This window comes from Harpia harpyja, chromosome 1 (genome assembly GCF_026419915.1).
Source record: "Harpia harpyja isolate bHarHar1 chromosome 1, bHarHar1 primary haplotype, whole genome shotgun sequence".
In the NCBI taxonomy this organism is placed as follows: Eukaryota; Metazoa; Chordata; class Aves; order Accipitriformes; family Accipitridae; genus Harpia; species Harpia harpyja.
This window is the reverse complement of record NC_068940.1, coordinates 106198628-106221839: the sequence shown is the minus strand read 5'-3', so window position 1 is coordinate 106221839 and position 23212 is coordinate 106198628. Positions and strand designations below refer to the sequence as shown.

Genomic DNA, 23212 nt, shown 5'->3' with positions numbered 1-23212 from the left:
AAATCAGGTTATTCTTTTGAAGCTGTTCATCTTGCCTTGAATTTCAAGCTCTGAATCAGGACCTTTGCATGCCTAATAGGGCAGGACACCTATTTATTCCTGTTCTGGGAGGGAATTGAACTTGAAGGGCCAGCTCTTCCGCTGGTGTCACTTTGTGCTGCTGAAATAAGCAGGGTTCCCCCGCTCCTCTCTCATCCCCCATCCCTAAAAGGGTGTGTGACCTGCTGTGACACAGCACCCCGACCCCGTCGGCAGCGGAGAGGCTCTGCTGAAACGATGGTTTTCACCTGAGGCATGTCATCACAGGGCCCGCACAGCGTCCAGACTCTCCAGGCCATGCTGCAGATCCTGTTCCTCTACGCACAGAATTTGCTGCTGGCCAGGGCTGGAAGGAAGAAAAAATAGGGAATGTGCTGATGTTATCGGGGATCAGCGAGCTGTGGGAGCTGTGCTGTCCGCTCCGGATAGCGCAGGCTTTGCTCTGTTCTGGCTTCGGTCGGGCCCCCGGGGATTGTAGCCACCCGTCCAGCCCAGGGGAAAGGGCGATCACGAAACGCCGGCTCCCTTCGGCAGCACCGAACGCTGCAGCTGGTGTGGTTCCTCCCCAGTCCACCCAGAAACTGGTGCAACAGCTCGGCAGGGAGGTGGACGGGGTGCGCAGCCCTGGGGTGGGGATGCGGCCGCGCTCCTTCACCCCCACTCACCCTCATTTTTATCTTGTCCGTATTTCTCAAACTATGTTGCTCAGATCTCAGTTTTGAGTGCGAAATAGGCCCAGGAACCTCCTTCAGACAGGGCAAGGGCTAAGAGCTGCTGCCTGATTCCTCCGTGTGGGGACTGAAGGAGGGGACGCAGCCCTGGGTGATGGCCAGCCACTGGGGAGGCTTATCTCTGACCCTCCATGTCCTCCCCCCGGCTCATTCACGAGCTCGGGGGGGACAGACCCAGAGCCCTCCCTGTCTCCCCCTCATCCCCGTGGGCTGTGCTGCTCCCTCCATCCCGTTTCCTCGGGGCGGGTAAAGCTCCTGCAGTCCCGTGAATGGTTTAACGGGGCTTGTGAAAAGCAACAGGCAGGGGGTAAAAGCCGTGGCAGAGGTTTCACAGGGCTGAGAGCAGGAGAGGCTGAGCTGTGAAACACCTTTGGGGAAGGCATCAGCTCACAGCACGAAGCTTGGCTGTGCTCCCCAGGCGCTGGAGCAGACAGAAAGAGGTGCAACCTGCCCGGGAGGCAGGAGAAAGATGGGGAGAGGGAATTTCTCCAGGCTGGACTAAACTCCAGCAGGATAGCTGTGCCACAGCCCCTCCGGCATCGGGCTCGGCATGGCAGATCGACACCCTCCGGCACCGGCTGCCCCCGGCTGGGACACGTGCTTCGAGCTGCAGGTGCGAATCATCCTGGCGTGGCCAGGAGATGAAGGCAGGGAAAGCGGGAGCCCACGCAGGGAGCGTGACGCTGGGATTTGCGTGGGCTTTGGGTTTTGTTTTTTTTTCTCTGCTCACCGTGGTGTTTCTGCTCTCCCGTAGTTTCCTTTTCAGCCTGGAGCTCTCGGTGCCGAGTTCCCCTTAAGCACAGCCCTGCGCTGGGTCGCTCCCAGCAGGCACCAGTCGCAGCCTGGACCCCAAAAATCCCCAGGAGGGTGACTCCGAGGTCGCCGAGCTCGGTCTGGTGAGCGGCAGCAGGGTCAGAGCCTCCGGCCGAGGAGCGCGTGGGCTTGGGGCTACCCCACTTGCGGTTGCCCGTGGGCAGCCGTGCGGTGGGTCCCTGGGCTGGATCTGGGGCTGCAGCTGCTCAGACCAAGAGGAATAGCCCTGTGACCCTGCCAAGAGGTTATCAACCCCCCAAAAAAACCATCTTGGCGGGGGGGGGATCACTGAAGCTTGCAACCGCTCTGCAGCATCTCCCACTGCCCGCATCAGCGGGGTTAAGCACGTGCTTGCAGCCAGGGAGGGGAGCGGGACAGAAGGGTTTTATTTCAGCTCATCGCCCCGATCCCGCTGTGTGTGTCCCCCCCCCCGTGATGAATGCTGCCCTTGTTCGACACCGGGCACGCCTGGTCCCAGCCGGCAGCGCGGCTTTGCACCCCCGGTCCCCCCTGCCCGGCTGCAGGCAGGGCGATGGCACGGCTGCCGGGATGACAGAAGACACACAGCTCCCCTCCCTCAACGCTGCCAAAGTGCAAACTGAAGCTACTTGCCAGCCCCGGGGCTTTTGTCTGCCAAGACACACAAAACCACCCTGTCTTAAGCGGGAGAAATTGCAGCATTAATTACACAAACGAGGCCCTTGTGCTTGGAGCGGCCACTCTGGCAGCCGGTGATGCTCCGGCCCGGAGCGGCTCAGGACAACCCCTTTCCATTTGGATCAATATTTCTATTTATTGATGTGAAATTCCCCTTTTGCAGCATGCCAAGCACATAAATACTTACCTTTTGAGGTTTAAAATCCTGGATGGGAACGGAGCTTGCTGCTCCCTGCCCCGCTGCGGGGTGGATGTGACCAGGACAAATGTCTACGGAAGACGCCCCATCCCCATCCATCTTCTCCCCATCAGCCGAGGAATTATTTCAGAGGTTCTACTTGCAGCTCTTAATTCGGGCAGTTTCCTTTTTTTTTTTTTTTTTAAATCTAAAAATGCTGTTTTTCAACCCAAAGGAACATCCATCACCCTTGCCCCCAGCAGCTTGAGTCACAAAGCCCCTGATTTTCCCCAAACTTGGGCCGGGAAAGCACTTGTCCCCGGGGGACAGGCTGCTCCATCCCCACACAGGGGACACGGACACAGGGGTGGACATCCCTGCGGTGATTTATGCCACCCCACAGGAGTTTGGGGGTGATGGAGCCATCTCTGCTTCATGTCCCTCTGAGACAGCCGGCTCCTGCTTGGGTCTGCCCGAATGAAAAGCTTTTTGGGGACAGGGGGAAGCGTGAATGTCACCTTGGGGCAGCCCGGCTAGGGCTCTGTCCTCTCCTGGGGGTCCCGGGGGGGACGTCCCAAGTGCTCCCCTCCTCACATGTGTGTGGCTGCTCTATGGAGAGTATGGGATACCCCATGGAGAGCACATGTCACCCCATGGAGAACAGAGGTGGCCCCGTGGAGAGCCCCACAGCCATCAGGTCCAAGATGCAAAACCCTCCTGGCAGTGCGTAAGCCCCACATTTTATTTAATTTAAGGGAGAGTTTAAGGAAAGAAACTCTCCTTCAGCAGCTTTGCTGGCAGTTACTCTAGGGCATTGAAAGAAGATACTAAAAAACATAATAATAATAATAATAACTCCATCCAAAGTCTCTTTACATAAACATGAGGCACCTGCAGCATTTCCAGCATCGCAGCAGGAAGCCTCCCCGCGCCAGCACCCGCCCCGCAGCATCCTCCGAGCTAAATCATTCCTTGGATGGATGGATCCAGGGATCGAGGAGAAAGGTGCCCGGGCACCTGCTGCCCCCCACCACGGCCGGGGGCAACAGCGGGGGGAGCTGCCCCCGGTTAAAGGCAGGAGCTGCGGGCAGGGAAGGGGCAGCTGGCATCACAAAACATAATGCCCTTTGCCAGACTCGGCCCCGGCAAGAGCAGAGCTGTGGCTTTTTTAATTTAATAACCTTAAAAAATATATAAGCCTATGTGAGATCTCCCTGGAAAAAACCCCAGGCTCCCTCTCAGTCCTCCGAATCGGTGTCGTGGCGCTGCCTGACCCCACGGGACGGAGGGGACCTGCTCCTGCTCCTCTTCCTCCCCTTACGCCGCGGGGACGGGTGCCGACCGCGGCCGTCCCTGCTCCGGCTCCGCCGACGGGCAGGACGGTGCGAAGGGCTCCTGCCCGAATCCCCGCTGCTGGCAGAGGAATCCGTGTTGTGCCGACGCCGGCTGCCGTGCCGCGATGTCTCGGGGCGCTGGTGGGTTTTCCTTCGGTGGTGCCTACGGGGATGGAGGGGTAAGTGACAGCAGGGACGTTGGTGACACCCAACGGGCCGATTCTGGGGATGAAAAAGGGATTTTGGAAAGGCAGGAGATGCCGACGGGGCATCCCGATGCCAGCCGTGACCACGTGGCTCTCCTAAATCCTTCATCCCGTTTTCCAGCGATGATGCCCTGTGAGCCTTGGTTCCCCCCCGGGTCCCGGTCCCCCTCCCCGCGACCAAAGCTCAGCCCCCATCCCAACCCAGCTACCTCTCATCCCGGTCCGGAGAAGAATCGGAGGATGACGGGACAGCATCCCTCTTGTGATGCTTATCCTTCTTCTTCTCTTTCTTATGTTTCTTCTTTTTCTTCTTCTTTTTCTCCTTTTTGGATTTCTTGCCGCCCTCTGGTCTGCGGGGAAGAGATCAAGCAGTGAGGATCCCTGCCCTGCGCATCCCTCCGGCTCCTCCAAAAACTCATCCCCATCCCTCCCTCCAGGCAATTCCCACCACATCCCTCCTTGGCCAACAAGAAGCCTCCAGAAAAAAAAGAGGTTTTGGGGGCAAAGCAGATGTTTTGGGGGTGATCGAGGCAGATGCAGAACAAGCTCGATGCCAAACGGAGCCATAGAAGCATTTTGCAAAACATTCCCCCCTCCCCAAAAACGGCCATTTCTGGTGTTTTCCCACCAAAGCGGTGGTCCCCATCCTCACCGTTTCTCCTCCACCTTCTCCTCCTTCTTCTTGGAGCCAGACGTCTCGGGGCTGCTGGAGACTTTCTGGTGCTAGGGTTGGAAAAAGGGGGAAAAACACGGAGCGAGTCTGTGAGGCCGTAGCTTTGAATTACAAGAAAAAGGGACTTTCTCCCTTTAAAAATTAAATTTAATTTAGAAAAAAATCAAATAAAAATTAAATTAAATTTGGAAAATAAAATAAAATACCCTCAAGAACCGCTTCCAAATTAAAACCCCACAAATTAACTCTGTGCAAACAGGACTCAGGGAGCTCTTGCAGGTCTCTGCGCTACAACCGCCAGCTTTGCTTTTAAATAAAATATCCTGAGTGCAGCGCAGGGCTTTTTTTGCCTTTTTCCCATCTTTTTTTAAGCCTCACGAAGAAGATGTGACCATACCGTGAAGACGGAGAGCCCCATCTTGGCCGCTTCCTTGTCCTCCTTGGAGAGCACCACCCGGCCGGCGCTGCCGCTGGGGAGAGATGTCACCGCAGCGAGTCAAAAAAAAAAAAAAAAAAAAGGCAAAATAAATTAAAAAAATAATCTAATTGCATTGAAACGGGGCATTTTGGTGCAGGACTCGCCCCCCCCCCTTCCCCATACCTGGAGCTCCCCAAGCCCACCACCCGGTCCACGTCCTTCTCGTCCCGCTCAGTGCCGTCCCGCTTGCACACCTCGGCCAGGTCCTGCGGAGCGGGGGGGAAAAGTGCTTTTTTTGGGAAAAGCGTCCCAAAAAGAAAAAAAAATAGAGCTGGGGGGGACGACACACCCCCACGGGGCGATGCTGGGGGGATGCGTGGTGCCCCCCCCTTACCTCCTTGCTGAGGCCGGTGGGCTGCCTCTTCACGTTCTTGTAGCCCCTATAAAAGCAAAAGCAGGTCATGGGGGGGGGGATGACTTGCACCCCCCCTTTTTTTTTTTTTTTTTTTTTTTTGGGGGGGGGGTGTAGACTCACAGGGCTGCCATCATGGCCTCCTGCTCGGCCAAGCGGACGGCGGCCAACTCTTCCTCCCGGGACAGCGGGGGGGCCGTCTCCTTCTTGCCCTTGGCGTACCAGGTCAGGTCCTTCCCCTTCTGCCACCGGCCCACCGGAGCCATCAGGGAATTCCCTGGGGGGGGACACACAAAAAAAACCACCCCCCCTCAACGTCCTCGCACCCAAAATCCTCCATCCGCGCCCCAAAACGGCGGGGGCATAGGGAGGATGGAGATGGGGGGGGGTTTAGCCAAGGTCAGCCCTTACCCAGGTAGTTTTCACGCTGTTTGTCCGTCTTGACGTCTTCCCAGCTGAACTGGTCCTGACCCCCCCGGACCCCCCCTCGGGATGAACCGAACATGGTGCCCGACCCCACGGAACGGGGGGCCGGGGGGGGGGGGGGTGATGACCTGCAAAAGGGAGGGGGGGGATCAGCCCCGGGTTTGTGTCCCCTCTGTGTCCTCCCCCCCCCCACGCTCCTCCGTGCAACCCCGGGGGGGTCTCCTGGAGGTGGGGGGGGGGGAGCAAATATGCCCCCCCCCCCGGGACTCACTGGGGTAACCAAAGCCCTGGGGGGGCTGCAATGGAAAGGGGGGGGGGGGTGCACAAGCCAGACACGAGTGGGGGGGGGGGTCGTGCACGGCTTTTGGGGGGGGGGGTTGCACGGCCGGGGGGGGGTTGCACGGCTTTTGGGGGGGGTTGCACGACCCGGAGGGGTTGTTGCACGGCCCGGGGGGGGTTACATGGCCCGGGGGGGGGGGGGGTCACTGCCAGCCCAGGGGCTGTACACCCGGGGTTTTTTTTGGGGGGGGGGGAGAAAGTGGCTGAAAATGGCGGGGTCGCACACGCCCCCCCGCTCCCCTCCCCCCCCCCCCCCCAGCACGCACCTCGCGCGCCGCTCCGGGCCCCGCGCGCCCTCCCGCCCCGCCCCGGCCGCTACCACCTCTCTCTCAGCGGCGGGGGTGCGCTTGCGTGTGTTTGCCAAGCGGGCGATACCACCGCGTAAGGCCCGGGGGGGGGGGGTATAAAGCCGTGGTTCAACCGGCGCTGCCGCCTCAGTCGCCCCCACAAAACCGCACCGCGACGACTCGTTTGCCGGCTTCGCTTATTTATTTAAAAAAAAATTTTTTTTTTTTTTAATTTCGGGGCGTCATTTCTTCCAGAACCGCTTGTAGGTGGACAAGTCGATGCCCTCAAAGGTCTCCTCCGGCCCGGCCTTCGGCCTGCTGGGGAACTGCCTCCGCAGCCGGGCCTTGCGCTCCGCTTCGGGCAGCGTGCTGCTGTCCAGGGGCAGCTGAGGGGGGGCACGGCGTGAAAACCCCCTGCCTGGGGCAGGAGAGGGCTTCGCCTTCCCCCTCAGCCTACCCCCTCCCTTACCATGAGGATCCTCTTCGGCTCTTTGTAGCGGAGGTGGACGGTGGAGCCGTCGGTTTTGACCAGGAGGATGGGGTAGAGCCGGCCGTAGAGCTGCCTGCGGAGGTGGGAGACGGCGGCGCGGTTGGAGTTGAGGCGGACGGAGGCGGCGAAGGCCGGCAGCAGGCTGGGGAAGGCGTCGAGGCGCAGGGCGCTGGCGGGAAGGCGAAACGGAGGGAGAGCGCGGTCGGTCGGGGGTGAGACAGCGGGAGACGTCGCTGCGGCGGGTTAAACGGCGGAGAACGCCAACCTCCCCATCGCCTCGTGGAACCCAGCCCCGCTGAGGCTCCTGCTGAAGGGCCAGCCTGCTCACCTCAGCGCCCGGCTCGGGGCCGCCATCTTAGTCCGGGCGAGGGACGACGGATCCTCCGCACGGGTGCCCGGCAAAGGGAGCGGGAGCTGAGGCAGCCTCCTGGGGACAAGGAGCTTTCCCTGGGGTGGCTGGGGGGGGACAGCCCCCTGTCCCCATCCTGGTGTGGCCCCCCCACAGGTCCCCTCTCTGTCATTTATCAGACCCACTGTGGCTCCCCCCTGCTGCTGCCATGGTTCAGCCCTACCATGGCTCCCCCCTGTTGCTGTCATGGTTCAGCCCCACGACGGCTCCCCCCTGTTGCTGTCATGGTTCAGCCCCACGACGGCTCCCCCCTGTTGCTGTCATGGTTCAGCCCCGCCGTGGCTCCCCCCGGCACCCGCCATGGCTCAGCCCCACCGTGGCTCCCCCCGGCACCCGTCATGGTTCAGCCCCACGATGCCGCCCCCCCCCCCCCGCGCTCCGCCATGGTTCAGTCCTACGAGGGCTCCCTCCCACCCCAACGACGGTTCAAGCCCCACGGTGGCTCCCCCCACCCGCCCCGAATGTGGTTCGACCCAGACCGGGCCCCCCCCAATAGTTCAGCCCAGGGCAACTCCCCCCACTGCGCTGTAGTTCGGCCCATCTCCCCACCCCCATACTCCCCCCCCCCACCTCCGCGCCGGTGGTCTGCCCCACCGCCCTCCGCTCACGTGACCGCTCCCTCCGGCGCGCAGCGCTCTTCTTCCCCCGCCCCCAAACCCCGCCCCGCCGGACGTCAGGTCACGTGGCGGCGGCGGCGCGGGGGCTGCTGGGACGGATCCGCCATTTCCCGTCGTTCCCCTCCCTCCCCGCTTCTCCCCTCCCGCCATGAGCTGGCGGCGGCTGCGCGGTGCCATCGCCCGGGCGGCGGGTGAGCGGGACGGAACGGGACAGAACGGGAGGTTTTGAGGCCCATCCCGGGCCCTGGCGGAGTCCTCCGGGCTGTCCATCCTCCTCACAAGGTTCCTCGGCTGAGGGGGCCCAACCGGCCCCCGGGGCTGTGAGGTACCGGCCTGAGGGAGGGAGCTGTGTGGTGAAACGCAACGTTCGTGAGGGGAAGTGGATGGCAAAACCGCACCTGGCTGAGCTTCGCCTCTGCTGGCATTTACCCAGCCGGCTAAACTGGCCCAAACCAGTTGGTTGGTTAAACTGGTCCGGTTTTGCAGCAGGACGCGGTGTTGGAGTGAGTCCTGGCCTCATCTGTGGCCTGGACCTAGCTGGTTTCCACAGTAATCTTGAGACAGTGGTTCTTGCCCCTCCTGCTGCATCATTGCGCCCTGCAACGCGAGGAGTGCAAATCAGTGCAGCCGGTGGAGGGGTTAATTAGTGCTTTTTAGATAATTGTTTCCAGGAAAAAGGCAGCAGAGGGTTCCCGCCAGGTCTGGGTACCGCAGTGGGGATGTTCTACTCCTGTTTCAGTACTGCAAGTAATTATTTTTATTTAAGCAACCTGCTGGCTGTCGGGGCAGAACCTCTGAGCCCGGCTGTCCTGCACGGTCTCTGCATGCTGAGAAACTGCACGTGAAGCCCCGGAGCTTTCGCCCGCCCGTTCCCCGACTGAACGAGCGTGAGTCCAGGGCTGTGGCCGTTGGAGCAGCCGGTGCCCTCTGACCGGCCGGGGGGATGCCCTGCCCTTAGGGCTCCGCGCAGACATCGAGATGCTGAGCGTCTGCCTGCTCTCAGATAATGTTAAAATTTGTCGTGTTACTGTGGCTGGCTGGGGTTTTCAGAAAGCGTCCCAAAACGTAGAAAGGTGGGAGTTGCAGCTTTATAACGAACCTGCTAAAAATAGAGAATGGGATTATAATCCTAATCCAGGAGACCTTTCTTGGGGCTCCAGGGAAACTGTCCTTTAATCTTCTTTTCTACTTTGTAAGGGGGCTCTACCTTCTCTTTAAAGCCTCTCTGCTAATCAGCATTAATTTTGTTTAACTCTTGTGATGTCTGTCCTTTGCTTTACTGGTCGCACTGCTGTCTCCCAGTTAAAATCCAGGGCAAGTTTAGCAGGCAGGAGCAGACTGAGAAACGTTCCTCGCCCCAGTGACAAATTCCTGCGTCCTCCTTTGGGGACCGCCTTGTCTTTTTGCAGCCCAGGGGGGTCTACGTGGCCGTTTGTCCTCAGTCTCAGGTGTGGCACCTCCCCAAACCTGAGGATCTTTATTAAATAGCCGTGCTGCTCTGTTGCTGGTTGACTCCAGCCCGTTGTGGTTTTGGTAATACGTGGTGGTTAGGCCGGATCCAGAACCGTTTTAAGAGTAACCCGGTGGAGGTGAGAGACCCTCTGTGCTAGATATTTGCAGATTGGCTGCTCTGAAAATGCCAAAATCTGAGCAAAGAGGGAAAAAAAATTGAGCTTCTGCTCGAAATAAATATGTACCTGTAATGTTACTGCTGCAAACAGCTTGAAAATGTGACAGGCAGATGCCTTACTGGGCTGGGAATGAAACAGGAGATTTAAAAAGGCCCGAATCCACCAGATGGGGTTTTTCAGGCTTTTTTGGTGCTTTACTTATGGTTTTTGAGGGCTTCAGGTTGCCAGAGGGAGAGGAACTGTGTTTGACGGGGCTGGGGGAGCGGAGAAGCGTTGTTACAAGTGATTTTTTGGGGTCAGGGCGTGTGTTTAACCAAATCTGATGGTGGAGGTGAGGGCATCCTCTCCCATGTCTGCGCTGCTCACGTCTCGAGGCAGAGATCATCTCCTCTGTTCACCCTCCCAGCACATCTTCATCCTTCACCTCTCCGGCCCCGAGCAGCTGCCCCCAAAATCCCGCACTGTGCCGGCTGGTGGGCGCCTTCTGAAAATGCTCCGTGGGAGCTGGTTTTGCTCTGTGCTGGCACAGATTCCCAGTTTGCCAGCCGGGTGTTTGCCGTCTGCCGCCCACGAGGGCCTAGCCCCTTCATCTGGCAGTGGAAATGGCTTTTTTTTTATCCCCTCTAAATTACGTCTTGTTTTCCTCTGCAGATCTCCAGCAAAAGAGAAGGGATACATTTGGAGGGAGGCAAGAGGAAGCACCTCCAAGTCTCTTGGTTTATTTTTAGCCCGTTTCTCAAAGAAGTGAGACCTGTGATCGCAGCCCGTGTGTCTTTTCTCACTTTAGTTCTGAGTATTTGGGGGAAGAAAGGGAATAAGGTAAAGGAGAGCGTCTCCATCTTCCCCTGATGCCCCACCAGTGCTCTTTCGGGCAGAAAAGCACCACCAGCACCAGGGCAGCACAGACCCTGCAGGGTCCCACCGGGGAGGTGCTGGGACGTGCTGTTTGGAGGCCTGGGTTCAGATCTGCGTGGGCAGGAGAAGGAGTTTCTCTGTTGCCTTCATGGTGGATAAGTAGCCTAATCGTTGACGTGAGGCGAAGCAGTGGCTGGAGGCAACAGCCGTACAGACTTCAGAAGAAGAGGAGCATTGTCTGCGGAAGGTGAAATCCTGGCTAAAACCAAGACTGAGTGATTTTCTAAAAGAGTTGCCTCAACCACGTAACTGTTGGGTGTGTAATGCGAGCGTAGCAGCTTTATAGCCTGGCTTTTTCGCCTGATGTGCATCAGTGCTATCTAAGAGCCCATCCGTTCTTGGTGTCTGTGGGCACCACCACTTGATCACCAGCTAAAGACGTGCTACGTTTGAGAAGGAGGGTGGGCTGGAGACCTCCCAAGGCCCTCTCCAACCCGAATGAGCCGGTGGTCTTGCCCGGGAGGTACCGCACCTCCCTCAGACCCACAGATAGCAGCTCTTCCCCGTGTGCATTTGCATTGGTGACTGCGGGGGACGTGCGATCCGTGAGGTTAGGCGTACGGACGGGGACAGTTCTGCTGTTTGCCGAAATGCCAGGCCGGCACGTGCCGGCACGTGTCAGCCCGTTAGTGGTGGTTGACTGCAGCTTTACTAGCCGAGAGAGCAGAGAGCGGAGGAGAAACCACGAAAGGAGATTAAAGACCAGCGAGCAGTTTTCATTGGCCATCTTAAAATTGCAGCTCGGTAATTAAGGCTTTAGGCAGCTCACAAATAGCCCAGCTTTCTGCCGGCTCGCTCGTATTGTGAGCCTGTTGCCGCTGCAAGGAGCTGGACTTTATACCTGGGCTGAAAGGCAGTAAAAGCAAAAGGTAAGGATGCGTTGGAGCCTGCTGCTAGCCAGTGCTCTGCCCATTCCTCTTACCGCTTCCCAGTTTGTCTGGGGTTGAATGAAATGTTTGTAAGTGATTTAGGCAGCTTTAGATTCCCCTTTTCCTATCAGTGCCTGCTAAAGGGCGGATAAAATTTTGAGGAGGGAGAGAGGAAAGCTCTTCTCCCTCTAGCTGGGACGTGAGCCTCCTGGCTGGGCTCTGCAGGCTGGGGCTGGGACTTGTGCATCCAGAGCAGTTCTTGCTGGCACAGCCGGATCACGGCGGAGGAAAAGCCGTGAAACGCCTGGACTGAGTCTGTGCTGGCATCCGAATGTCACATGCGGGGGCTTTGGGCGGTGGCTGAGGAAGCTGGTGTGCGATGAAGGAGCATCGTTCAGGAGCAGGCATGTTGTGAAGTGCACTGGGATGACTGGAGGGTGATGAACTTTGTGTAACTCCTCTTTCTCTTCTGGAGTGTTTTGAAGCAATGGTCGGGGCTCACCCGTTTTATTTATGGGGGCGAGAGGAACTGGCAGGGGCAGAAGAGAGGGAGAGATGCTTGAGACAACTCAGCAAGCAACTCAGAGGCTTCCTTGCTGCAAGCACTGAATAGCATTTCACTGGTGAGGAGGTGTAGGACGGTGTGCTTTCCTCTTTTGATATTGAACATTTAGGCAAAACCTGTGACATTTGGAAATTATCAAAGCTCGAGGGCTAAGGGAAAGGCAGGACAGGTCCCCAGAAGGGCTTCCTAGAGCTTGTGCAGCCTCGTTGTGTTTTTTGGATGGTGGAGCCTAATCCAGCAACGTGGCCATGCACGTATGATGGGACCTGTCCTCCGAGATCCCCGGAGAATGTCTGATCTGGTGGGCCTCTCGGGCTCTGGCATCCAGAGGACACTAACAGCAAAAAAAAAATGGAGTTTCCTTTTAGATGGTGATTGAACGTGGGTGTTTTTACGCCTGCATTAGCTGCTGCTGGCATCTACTTAGACTTTGTGTATTAACACCCCGTCCTTACATACAGGCTTGGATAAACTCTGGTCAGACAAGTACAAAGCATCCTCGGGGAACGGAGGGAAAACTCCTATAATTTGCTAGCTGGAGTGCTGCCTGGTAGATGTCTGCGTGATCGCAGAGCTGTGCAGGAGGGATTTAGGGATAAGGAGGTATCCAGCTCACGCAGGCCGGGGTCAGGGAGGCAACCCGGCTAGATTAGCCTGCCGCACGATCTGCGGCTGATTTTGTAAGAGACGGCGTTTGGCTTAAGGCTGTTTAAAAAGTGATTTGTAAGGTCAGGGTGACATTGCTATGATCTAATTTAAAATGGAAAGGCATTATACTGTCTGTTGGCTGATTGCTCCTGACTGAGGTCACGCCCAGCTGATGAGGTTAAAAAAAATGCATTTCCAGGGGCTTTACTGCTTGCAGAAAGTAATTGTTTTTAAATAGGAAAAATAGGCTTGTTTGATTTGTTCTGCTCTTGTCATCACCTCTGTTTTAGAAGCTGCTGAACTGCTGTTGATGGATGAGGGTCCCCAGCGGTACTCCCTGCACTGTTGCACAGGATTTTCTTCTTTATTCACACGTTGGTAATTAACCTTTCTTCCTCCCCAGAGACGCAGGCACATGAAAACACCCAGTTTTTTCTTTCTGGCTGAAGAAACAGCTGCAGAAAGGATTGTGTGGCCCCAGGCTGCTTTTTTTCACCTGTACCAGGAACCAAACCCTTCTCTCTTGCCACAAAACACCTTGAGCTGGGGTTAGTGCTCCAGGAAATATGGAAATAAACCCCAAAGCATGTTCGTGTTCCAGATCACACCCGTGTTCAGACTGCTGTTGCAAGGCTTTGGTGTTTAGTGGTGGAGGACGCGATGGGCTTCTGGGTCTAGGCTTCAGTATGTTGTCTGCTTATGGTAAAGGCTTTGCGTGTGGATATTTATCCCAGGACTGATAGGAAACATTTAACTGTCCGTCACAGGCTCGTAGTTTGTACTTGTTGGGATGTAAAGGGGCAACATAAGAGGTGTGGCGATCTCATGGGCATCCCATCCCTCGCTCGGAGCTGCATGTGTGTAACGTTGGCTGATTTCTGTCCTTTTTTTCTTGCCAGCGTCTCCTGCAAACGCTCCTTGTGGCCCCTCCCCATGAGAGGGAAGTGGCTGTGACTATAACTCTCATCAGTAAGGACAAGTATTAAGCTGGCATTGCCCAGTGTGTGTGGATGTCCTGTGATGTTTCCAGGTGCCGCCAGGCACAGACAGCATTTTTCTCCTGTTGGAGAAAGTCTTCCCTAGGATTTGGGTCCCAGAGGGACCAACCCTGGTGCCAGAGAACAGAGCTAGGACAGAGCTGGCTTGAATTATCCCAGTTTAGTGGCAGCTGGAGCCCAGTTTCCTCCTCCTTTGGGCTATGTCCTATACATTTAACCTCAGTCCCTTGAGAATGAGCATTCATGCTGCAGTGATACATGTCCTTTATTTGTCTGAGGTATTTGTTCCCCAGGTAAGAATTGGGGCCAGCAGCAAAGCGAGGTGAAGCTGTTCTGCTGCATTGCTGGTGACTTCCGCTCTCTGCTTCCCAAAAAACGATATCCGACTCCTCAGGGCTCCCAGCTCAGATCTTTTACAGTAGTACAGAGGTGGTGGCTCCCGCTATTTGCTGTCAATTTGCTAACTTAATAGTTGTTTGCATTTCCCTCCTATTTCCTGCACTCCCAGTTACTTTCCATCAGTTCTAGGCTTGTGATTTCTCATCGTTTCAGATTTGCTTGCAGAAACTTGTATCTGAGGGTAAAGGATAGACGCTATTTTGTGGGGCCGAGCACCCCTGGGAATCCACAGCTGTGTTTTTTCATGGGTGTTTCTAACCGGACACGTATTTTTCTGTCTCTAGCCATGCAGGGACCAAGACCAGTGGTTCTGAGTGGCCCATCGGGTGCAGGGAAGAGCACTTTATTAAAGAAATTGCTTAAAGATTACGAGAACATCTTTGGCTTCAGCGTCTCCCGTGAGTATCTGTACGTCCCTGGGGAAGGGCAGTGGAGGAGTTCAGGGCTGCTAGCCCAGAACCTGCCTCTGTGGCTGTATTCAAGCCCCAAATAATGGGCTTCCGTGGCTTGCCTGTGTCCTAGTCTGTCTGTGGGCTCTTTGGGATGTTTAAATAAGTCAGGATGCCTTTTACTACTGGTATTGAGTGGCAAGTCTAAGATTTGTCTGGAATAGCACCCTTTCCAGGTCTGGTGACTCCCCACGCCTCTAAACACAGCTCAGAGAGGTGATGAGATTTTTCTGAGTGCTTCTTGACTCTGAAAGTAACAAAATCCCCCACATGCCTCTGTTTCAAAAGCCAATTCTTTCCACCCACCTGCGGGAGCTGATGGCGATTTTAACAGCCCAGGGGCTGCACACCAGGGTCTCAGATTTAAAATTAAAGAGTTTCGTGAAGCCTGTCTCATTACTGGGTCAGTCACTGAAACACTTTGCCCCATCACCTGCGTACATTCTTCCTCCAGCTGTTGCTCTGGTGGTTTGTTGACTTTTTCTACGTTGGTCACTAAGTCCTGGCCAAGGGTCCTTTTTTTTCTACCTGGGATGGTTCCCTGTAATGTGAAAATAACCCCTGGCTGGCCAGCTCGATCCACTCACACCTGCCTGCACGCTGCAGGCAGTGCTGAAGTCCTCCTGCGTCCACAACAGAGTAAGTGCAGGGAATTTTCTTCAGGCAGTGTGCCCGTTGCAACACTAATTTTGTTTCCTTTTTCATGGGTGACACCTTAAAGGTTACCCTCAGAGTCTGGGCTGTGTCCACAGCTCATTCGCCTTATTTTCCCTGGAGTCCTGCAAGGTATTTTTGAGCGCGTTACCAAAATGTTTTTTGCTGTCCTAACGGTTTGGATACTGCAAGTGAAATCCTTGCTTTGAGGTGTGTGAGATCTGGATGTGTTCTACCATGAAAGGGCAAATACTGGGTGTTTAAAAATTTAATGTTACTGGAGATGAAAAAAACTTAAAATTATCTTTCCTTTTGTGCGTTTCATCCTATGCTCTTGATTCAACTGAATCTCTCATCTCAGTCCAAACTAAAGCTTACCGTTTTCCCCAAGGTTGCCTCTTTACCAGTAGATATTTTTTTCCTAAATCTCCATAGGCCACTTAGGCAACTGGTGCTTTATAAAAACTTACAGGTGATCAGAGCCTTACTGCATTAGGTTAACTCCTGCTGGTCCTAAATAAAATAATCGGTGCTGCCCTCCGTGATGACCATCAGCTCCTTTTTGGTTTGAACAACTTCCAACAGGGTTCAAAGGCTGTCCGATTTATTCACCTACCTCGTGCAGGAGTTTGCCCTTATTCATTAAATCTGGCTATTTTAAGCACCTATGTAGGTGCTGCATGGTCTTTTAAAATGAAGATAGCTCTGCGAAGTAGGGCACCGCTAATTCCCCTGAACTGAGGCAGAAGTCTAAATAACGTGTCTAGGATTACACAGGAAGGCTGTAGCAGAGCTGAAAACTAAGCCCAGCCTGGTAAGTCCCACACTGACTGCTCAGCCCCTAACAATTTTAATTGATTGTTTTCAGATTATCTAGGATTCTTTGATTAAAGGCCAATCCAGCATGTCATTGTGTGTTACACTAGCTGATTGCAGAAGCTTTGATCATTTTAAATAGAGGATCAGCTTACTACATGATTGGGTTAATCTGCTGCGTGTGTGCTTTTATTTCTTTGATACTATTACTTCCTTGAGTGATCTACAAAATTTACAAGGCTTTTTTTTGCTTACAGATACCACGAGGCAGCCAAGACCTGGAGAAGTAAATGGCAAAGGTGAGTGTGTTGCAGTTGAGCCTGTCTCATCAGACTTGGCAAATAATTCCTCTGAAAAATTTTAAGTTTTTATGTGAAGTGCACGCATGAATCTCCACTAGCAGATAAGTTAGTCCTACTTTTGTGTTTATAGGGTGCATTTCCTTAGGCAGGTATTCAGTAATTATATATTTGAGAGTGTGTATGTATATGTGTGTAAATCTGTATACATACACGCACTTTTGTTCTTTAGCTCCGTGGCAATAAGACCGTAGCTGTTTACCGCTGTTCCGCAGCATGTGCCATGCATTGGAGAGAAGATAACGAAGAGGGACGGACTTGGCAGAACAAAACCAAAATTTAATTAAGCGGTGAAACGTTAACAGAGGCAGAGCATGTGCTGCCAGTTTTCTTTTCTAGACACTGTCTCTGTGACTTGCTGGCCAAGGTTTTCAAAGCAGGGCTCTCAGTTTAAGTGCCCTGGTCCATACTTGGGCATTGAGTGGATTGATTTTCTGAAGTGCCAGGTAGCTCTGGTGAGATACCTCAAATGCACACTGCTTTGGAAAATGCAACTGCTTAATGAGATGTCTTTATCTGTATTAGCTTGTGTCCAGCTGGCCAGCTGCTTTTCTGTTTTCTGGTTTGTTTGCATATTTCAGAAAGAATCGTATGAGGTTTGTTTTTAATTTCTGACGGCAGTTTTCACTCTGAAGTGAAGGGGAGGGATTTTAACAAAAGATAGAGAAACATTCCTTTTTAGTTAGCTTGATTTTGATGTTCCCTTTTATCTCCCTCTCCCTCTCGTCCCATTCTAGTCTGTAATCATCAGTGCTTTCAAATTAAGGGCCTTGGCAGTCCTGCTGTAATGTGTTCCACGCCTGTGGGGAGGCGGAGGTGGTTCCCACTGCACCAGAAAGGGTATGAAAAAGGGGGTACAGCAGCATTTCTGCCCACACGGAAAGCTCCAGAACATTTTGAGCAGGTGTCTGGACAATTGATGTGGAGAGGGGATGCTGTATGCAGTAATTAGGAAGTCGATATCTGCAGTCTGCCAACGTTGTCCAAAGCAGGTTTTAAGTTGCTTTTCCCCTAAGCACACATGGGTGTTATTTTGACCATGAACTTTACCTTCAAAGCTGTTAATTTCTGTCTATTTTTTCTGTTTTCTCTATCCAGATTATCACTTTGTGACCAGAGAGGAAATGCAGAAAGAAATTGATGCTGGTGAATTCATCGAGCACGCAGAGTTCTCCGGAAATATGTACGGGACGAGGTATGCAGTTCGGATGCTGTCGCCACTGAACCCAGGTGGTGCCGGAGCTGAGATGATGGTGAAGGAAAAAAATATTTTAACTTAGCAACACTGTTTTCTCCCAAACACGCAGATTTTTGCTATAAGCAAAGCCTTTAATTTTCATAGCAGGGTCCTTGTCGGCTTTATTAAGATGGCAAAATTAACTCTTGCGGAGAGCTAGCTCATCATAATTAAATAGTTATTACGTTACGAGATTCTCTATAGCCTCCAGTGTTTGAGGGCTGCTGAAATCGTTCATACGCTTAACGCTTTTCTTGCACAGGGGTGATTTTCACAGACTATTTATGCTCCTTAATATTTCTCAAGTGCTTGCAGAAAGTAGTGGGCAGAATGGAGACTTACTCTCATTATCCCTGCATTACCTAATGGTCTGAATACGATGAATTCAGGAGCAGAAGCGATGATATCTGTATTGGCTGTTGTGAAACAAATTTGCGTGCTGCTTTGGTAAAGTGGCTGCTTATGAATAGATAAATTGCGTGGCACCCTTGACTGGGGTTCAAGAGTTAGGTGGATTTTAAAATAGCGTTGCCCTCGGCATTGGAGCTGATGATCAATAAAACATTAAGCTGCAATGTTAATTAGAAGTCAGTTATCTTATATAATTATTGTGAGAAAATTGTGGCTCTATAGTAAAGGACCTGCTAAGGAGGAAAGTTAAATGTTTTTTGAGATATTTAATTAGTTGCATTAAAGAAATTTGCTTGAAACACTTTTTAGGAAGACTTACATTTCTTAAAGAGCTGAATGTGCTTTTTTGAGGATTTTTTTGGAGATGGCAAAGTTTCCTTCTGAGGACAATTATGCATTTCGGTAACGTAGCTGTTTTAATGTGACAGGCATAGGCATCACTGCTGTCACCGCAGCTAAGGGCAGCCTCGCAGGGGTCTGGCCATGCTGCCTCTGAGGCTGATGGAGGAGCACAATCCCCTGCCCTGGCCTTGATACTTGCAGTGTCGCTGGTTTGGCAAGAGAAGCAAAACCTGACCGCTCATCCTCCAAATACCCAGCACCAAGGAGAAACTGAATTCAGGCTCCTTAATCCCTGGCTTCATCCTGCGTAGGACAGGCTTCCTTCCTTCACGTGCGTCCTGCTTAATCCAGCAGGCCACAGCGTGGAGGAGACGGCTGCTCTCTGATGCCTGATACATAGGTGGAGTTGATTTTGGTGCCTTTTCCTCAGGGCGGGTGCTGAGAAGACATCTCTCCTCAGCCAATCCTTGAAATTGGCAGGAATTTGATACTTTAACCAAATTAAATGACGTGCTGGGGTTTGTTTCTGAGGTGCTGTTCTCCCTGGCCCTTACTTTCATCTTTGGTCCCCTCTGCATATTCGTGCTGCCTGTGCTCTGCCTGTGGTGGTGGGCATGCAGGGCGGGAGGATGAAATTAACCCAAACCCAAAGCAATAAAGACCAGTTTGCAAACAAAACAAATGCAGAAACTCTCCAAGCCTATGTTTACAAGTGCCTAAGATTGTTTCTAATCAGATGTGTGATAAAATGGAGAGAGTCCCTCATGCTTATCAGAACGGTTGAAGTTTTCGCCAAGCCTTTCTGCTCCCTAAATCTCAGCAGCTAATAATAATGAATAACTAAAAATTAATTGCTTAATTTAAGAGCCGTGAAAGGGCCCTGTCTGTGGGATAGCACTGACTCCCACCCACAGAAACCAGAATTTCTTGAAGCCGCCTTAAATTAGAGGCTGAAATCAGAGTGCAGGCTTGGGGTCTCTTTCTTGGGGCTCTGAGAGCTGCTGGCTCTTTGTAGATCAGTTGTAGCAGGAGTTAGTTGATACCTGGTGATATCAGATGAAGCCTGTGGCTTTCACACGGCAAACCAGGCCATTTTGGGGAGTTTTTGTGGATTTGCTGTGGATGGTGCTCGTATCTGGGCTCTTGCTGCTGCCCACCCAGGCAAGGCAGCAAACCTCTGTATTTGTATAGGGCACAGTGCTGGTCTCGCAGTTTTTCTTCAGCTTTCTTCTTCCTGTTGGGATTTGTGACCTCCCCAGGTCAGGAGGAAAGTCACCAGCCACCTTAAGATCCGTTCTTAATCTCTTCTGCCACTGCATGACCTCCCGACTTCACTCCCTCAAAACCTGCAGTGCCACCTCTGAGCTCCTGGCAGGGATTCTCTCCCCACTGTCCATCGTGACACGGAGCCCTGGCTTGAAGGAGAACCTGTGCCCAGCACTGTGCAGATACCAACTGAAAAGCCTCCCAAGAGGGCTGCTACCCAGTAACTAGTCCAGGTACCTCCAGTGCACCAGGAGAGGGTTGGTGTTGTTGCTTTTCAAGGGAGGATTGTGGGTGTTCAGGAAGAAGCTCGAGGCAGTTCCCCTGTGTTGGGTTTTAATGACCTATGAGAACCGCCACTTAAAAAATATTTTCTTAACTGTGCATCTTGTGACCCAGGCAGGAGCATCCATCTCTGTCAAGCATCCTTCAAGACAGCGCATGGGTACAGAAATCAGTGGGTCTGTGGAGAAGGAAAGTTCTCAGTGTTTTTGCTCTTTGGTGAAGGTTGCTCCTGTGTTTGTCGAAGGCAGACTGTACCCGAGCCACACTGCTCATGGGATAGTCGCACATTATCCATTTCCACACCTTCCATCGTGATTTTGCCAGCCTCTCTAGCAGGGCACAGCAGGTCCCTGCTCCACCCCAGGGACCCAGAGGACACTTGGGGAAAGAGAAACTGTTTAGCAAGAGCAGAGCAGGCTCTCTCTTCTCTCCTGCCACAACTCAGGCACAGGGGAGCCCTGTGAGGTGAAGACTTGCTGCTGGAGGGGGACACACCAAACCCCCACTGCTATTGCTGGACGCTCTGACCCCTCTTTGCTCTGTCCCCAGTAAAGGTGCAGTGCAGGCTGTTCAGGCCCAGAACCAGATCTGCGTCCTTGACATCGACATCCAGGGCGTGAAGAACATCAAGAAGACAGACCTGAACCCCATCTACATCTCTGTGCAGCCTCCGTCCATAGACATCTTGGTGAGCGACCGCCTTCCTTTGCCGTTAGGCAGTTAGAGGTAATCAGCGTCTTGTTCTGAAGCGATGGGGGTTCCCCCCTCGTTGATTCACCCATATGTTTTTAAGGGCTGTAGAATAGATGAGGAGGACATTTCCGAGCACACTGTTACCTCTGCCCAGTCCAATTCCCCAACCTCTGGCTCCCAGGGATAAATATTCCTGTGCTGTGTTTTTTGAGTCCATGCTGTACAGTTTCCACACCTTGGCGTGTTTGCCTGCATTGGGTTATAGACTCACTGCAGCGTGGCCAGCCTTTAAATGCATTAGTTGTGCCTAACACTGGGGAGAGAAGGAGATTTTTGTGCTGAGACTTGCCTCCGGCAATTAAAGTTAAACTGAGGGAGGCTGGTTCTCTGCAGCACCAGAAATCTTACACTCCTCTGGTCTTATGGGGCCCTATGTAATAATGATTGCAGTGTGCTTCTCGCAGAAGTGAAATCACTGTCATGGTTCAGAGAGGGATGTGGACATGCATGTGTGGCTTGCTGAAGCCATGCAAGGAGTACATGGCAGTGAAGGCCACGACTCCTGGCTCTCCCCTCTTGCTCTCAGTAGATCAGGCAGTCTCTGTTTCTCGTTGAGTTTGTGGAGGAGGAAGCCAACAGCACCACATGCCAGAGCCCAGAGCCCAGCAGAGAGATTTCATCTCCCAACGGTACCTGCAAAAAAGAAGAATACAGGGTGGGGGGGAAGAGACTGGGAAGCTGAGCTCTGGGTAGGAGATCTTGAGCTCAAACTCAGCTTGGCCACTGCTTTGCTCTGGGCTGTAAGTGAGGCCACTCACCCTTTGCAGAGTGTTACCTCACGTGCCTGTGGTCGCCAGCAGTAATAAATGGCAGACAGCACTGGCTTGTGGGATGGGGGGTGGTTTCTGTGTGCAGCATTTGGAACACGTGTTTCTCTAATAAGTTTGTCATTGGGTTTAGGAAAAAAGACTACGTGACCGAAAGACTGAGACAGAAGAAAGTTTACTGAAGCGTTTGACTGCAGCTCGTGTAGATTTGGAACTTAGTAAGTCCAGGGGCCTTCAGGTGGTGCATAGGGAGAGGGGATGCGTTGGTGATTTAGAGCTGGTTTTTGCATGAACATCTGACCTGTGTTCTCCAACGAGTGCTGGCAGGGCTTGGACAGGAGCTGAGTTTAATCTAAGCACCGTACTGCATCGTTTCCCACTGCAGTTCCTTGTGGGCAGTTGGCGGAGAAGCGCATTAGCAGTGGCTGAAATAATAATATTAAAATGCCATGGGAACTTTGGTCATGCACAAGAGATGACACAGGGAAGAAACACATTCTCCTCTAACTCCTCTGTCCTCATCTCCTTCCCCAGGTAAAGAGCCTGGCCTGTTCGACTTGGTCATTATTAATGATGATTTAGAAAAAGCCTATTCCGAATTGAAGGAGATACTCCTGGAGGTGAGTCATTTGGGGCTTTTCTGCCTCGCTCCTCGGGCAGGCATGACCTCTAGGCTGAGCAGGTGAGGGTCTGTCTATAGGCAGCCACAGAAATGTGACCTCATGCCCACACTTGATCTGGTTTGAGCTGCTGAGTGGCGTAGTTGAGCACAGATTGTGTATGAGTGACGATGGATCGGTGGCTTAAGAGTGGGAAATGGATCCAGCGTGATACTGGGTTAAGGGCAAAATAAACATACATCCCTGGACAGTATGGAAGGGGTGTGCTATTTTTGAAGAGCCTCTAAGTCAGACCTTGCCTTGTCCCTAAAGGCTCATGCGTAAACTCTGGGCTTGGTCCTGTGATGCTGCGGAGCTGGTCTGAGGAGATGATTGCTTGTGGTCTCCAGAACTGTGAAACTATGAGTTGTTCCCAAAAACTGGGAGATGCTCAAGTTGTTTTCCTGATCTCCTTGCAGGAAATCAAGAAGACCCAAGAATCCAGGAAGTCCTGAGCTGAGCCTGCTTGGACGTTTTAACTTTGCACATCATTCCTGAAGCACATCATGCCATTTTATTCCGAGAGACATTCCCTTTAGGCTGATCCTCCTCCCAGGTTACTCTAGGATGTTTCTATTAAAAGGAAAGAAAACGAAACCCAGTCAGACTTGTGTTTCTCTTCGCCCCACGCTCGGCATGTGCTCTCCCGGGTTTGTACCTCAGGCAGATGCTTTGGAAGCGATTGCACGGCATCCACTGCCGGAGGGCAGAGCCGCTCTGCGAGGCTGTAGAGGAGCTGTCTGGGCAGCTGCAGCCCTGGCACGTGGCTTAGGATCCCACTGCGATATTTGTGGAGGTACATGTTGTGTCAGCTAATGCCACTCGATAAAAGGGGAGCTACTTAGATCGATGTGACCCCCGTTTCCACCTGCAGATGGAGGGGCTCCCGTCTTTACTGGCACCTGGTGTCACAAGTGTTGGCATCCTCTTGCTCCCTCTGGGTCCTGCTTCGTTTTGCAGGTCTGGCTGCAGCTCCTCCAGGCATTTCTGATTGTCTGTGCCTGCCACCCTCAGCCTCTGCGGTGTTGTGTCGCTGTGACAGAGCAGCACGTCGGCACGGCTCGGCTGCTCTAACCACAGTCTTTGTGAACAGATGGGTTTGTTTAATAAGCCGAGAGGAGAAGGGAATGGTTGCAGGATATGATCTATCCGCTGCCTTTTTT

The 23212-nt window shown here is 53.2% G+C and overlaps 3 protein-coding genes across 13 annotated transcripts; 1 reads left to right on the top strand and 2 right to left on the bottom strand.

Annotated features, from left to right (window-relative positions):
* Nucleotides 1-3136: 3136 nt before the first annotated feature.
* C1H1orf35 (chromosome 1 C1orf35 homolog) lies at nucleotides 3137-6530 on the bottom strand. Of its 2 annotated transcripts, none has more exons than XM_052808650.1 (9): nucleotides 6489-6530; nucleotides 5873-6015; nucleotides 5585-5738; nucleotides 5444-5489; nucleotides 5233-5315; nucleotides 5029-5101; nucleotides 4611-4681; nucleotides 4168-4308; nucleotides 3137-3915 (listed from the first exon to the last, which is right to left on the bottom strand). In XM_052808650.1, exons 2-9 carry the CDS (start codon nucleotides 5964-5966, stop codon nucleotides 3657-3659), a joined length of 921 nt encoding a protein of 306 aa, XP_052664610.1. In that variant the 5' UTR covers nucleotides 5967-6015; nucleotides 6489-6530; the 3' UTR covers nucleotides 3137-3656. The 2 variants fall into 2 exon arrangements, with proteins under 2 accessions (XP_052664610.1, XP_052664601.1); XM_052808641.1 differs by having other exon boundaries at nucleotides 6493-6511.
* A 166-nt stretch (nucleotides 6531-6696) lies between these two features.
* Nucleotides 6697-8214, bottom strand: MRPL55 (mitochondrial ribosomal protein L55). 4 transcript variants are annotated; one of them, XM_052808603.1, is made up of 4 exons: nucleotides 7983-8214; nucleotides 7332-7430; nucleotides 6983-7172; nucleotides 6697-6899 (listed from the first exon to the last, which is right to left on the bottom strand). In XM_052808603.1, exons 1-4 carry the CDS (start codon nucleotides 8204-8206, stop codon nucleotides 6756-6758), a joined length of 657 nt encoding a protein of 218 aa, XP_052664563.1. In that variant the 5' UTR covers nucleotides 8207-8214; the 3' UTR covers nucleotides 6697-6755. The 4 variants fall into 4 exon arrangements, with proteins under 4 accessions (XP_052664563.1, XP_052664572.1, XP_052664581.1 ...); XM_052808612.1 differs by having other exon boundaries at nucleotides 7991-8070; XM_052808621.1 differs by having other exon boundaries at nucleotides 8021-8063.
* GUK1 (guanylate kinase 1) lies at nucleotides 8093-22646 on the top strand. 7 transcript variants are annotated; one of them, XM_052808541.1, is made up of 9 exons: nucleotides 8112-8220; nucleotides 13061-13205; nucleotides 14339-14452; nucleotides 16231-16272; nucleotides 17431-17527; nucleotides 20420-20558; nucleotides 21524-21608; nucleotides 21925-22010; nucleotides 22469-22646. In XM_052808541.1, the coding sequence occupies exons 2-9, from the start codon at nucleotides 13073-13075 to the stop codon at nucleotides 22502-22504; spliced, it is 732 nt and encodes a 243-aa protein (XP_052664501.1). In that variant the 5' UTR covers nucleotides 8112-8220; nucleotides 13061-13072; the 3' UTR covers nucleotides 22505-22646. The 7 variants fall into 7 exon arrangements, 6 of the variants coding, with proteins under 6 accessions (XP_052664530.1, XP_052664501.1, XP_052664548.1 ...); XM_052808551.1 differs by having other exon boundaries at nucleotides 8218-8354; XM_052808570.1 differs by lacking the exon at nucleotides 13061-13205 and having other exon boundaries at nucleotides 8093-8220.
* Nucleotides 22647-23212: the final 566 nt, after the last annotated feature.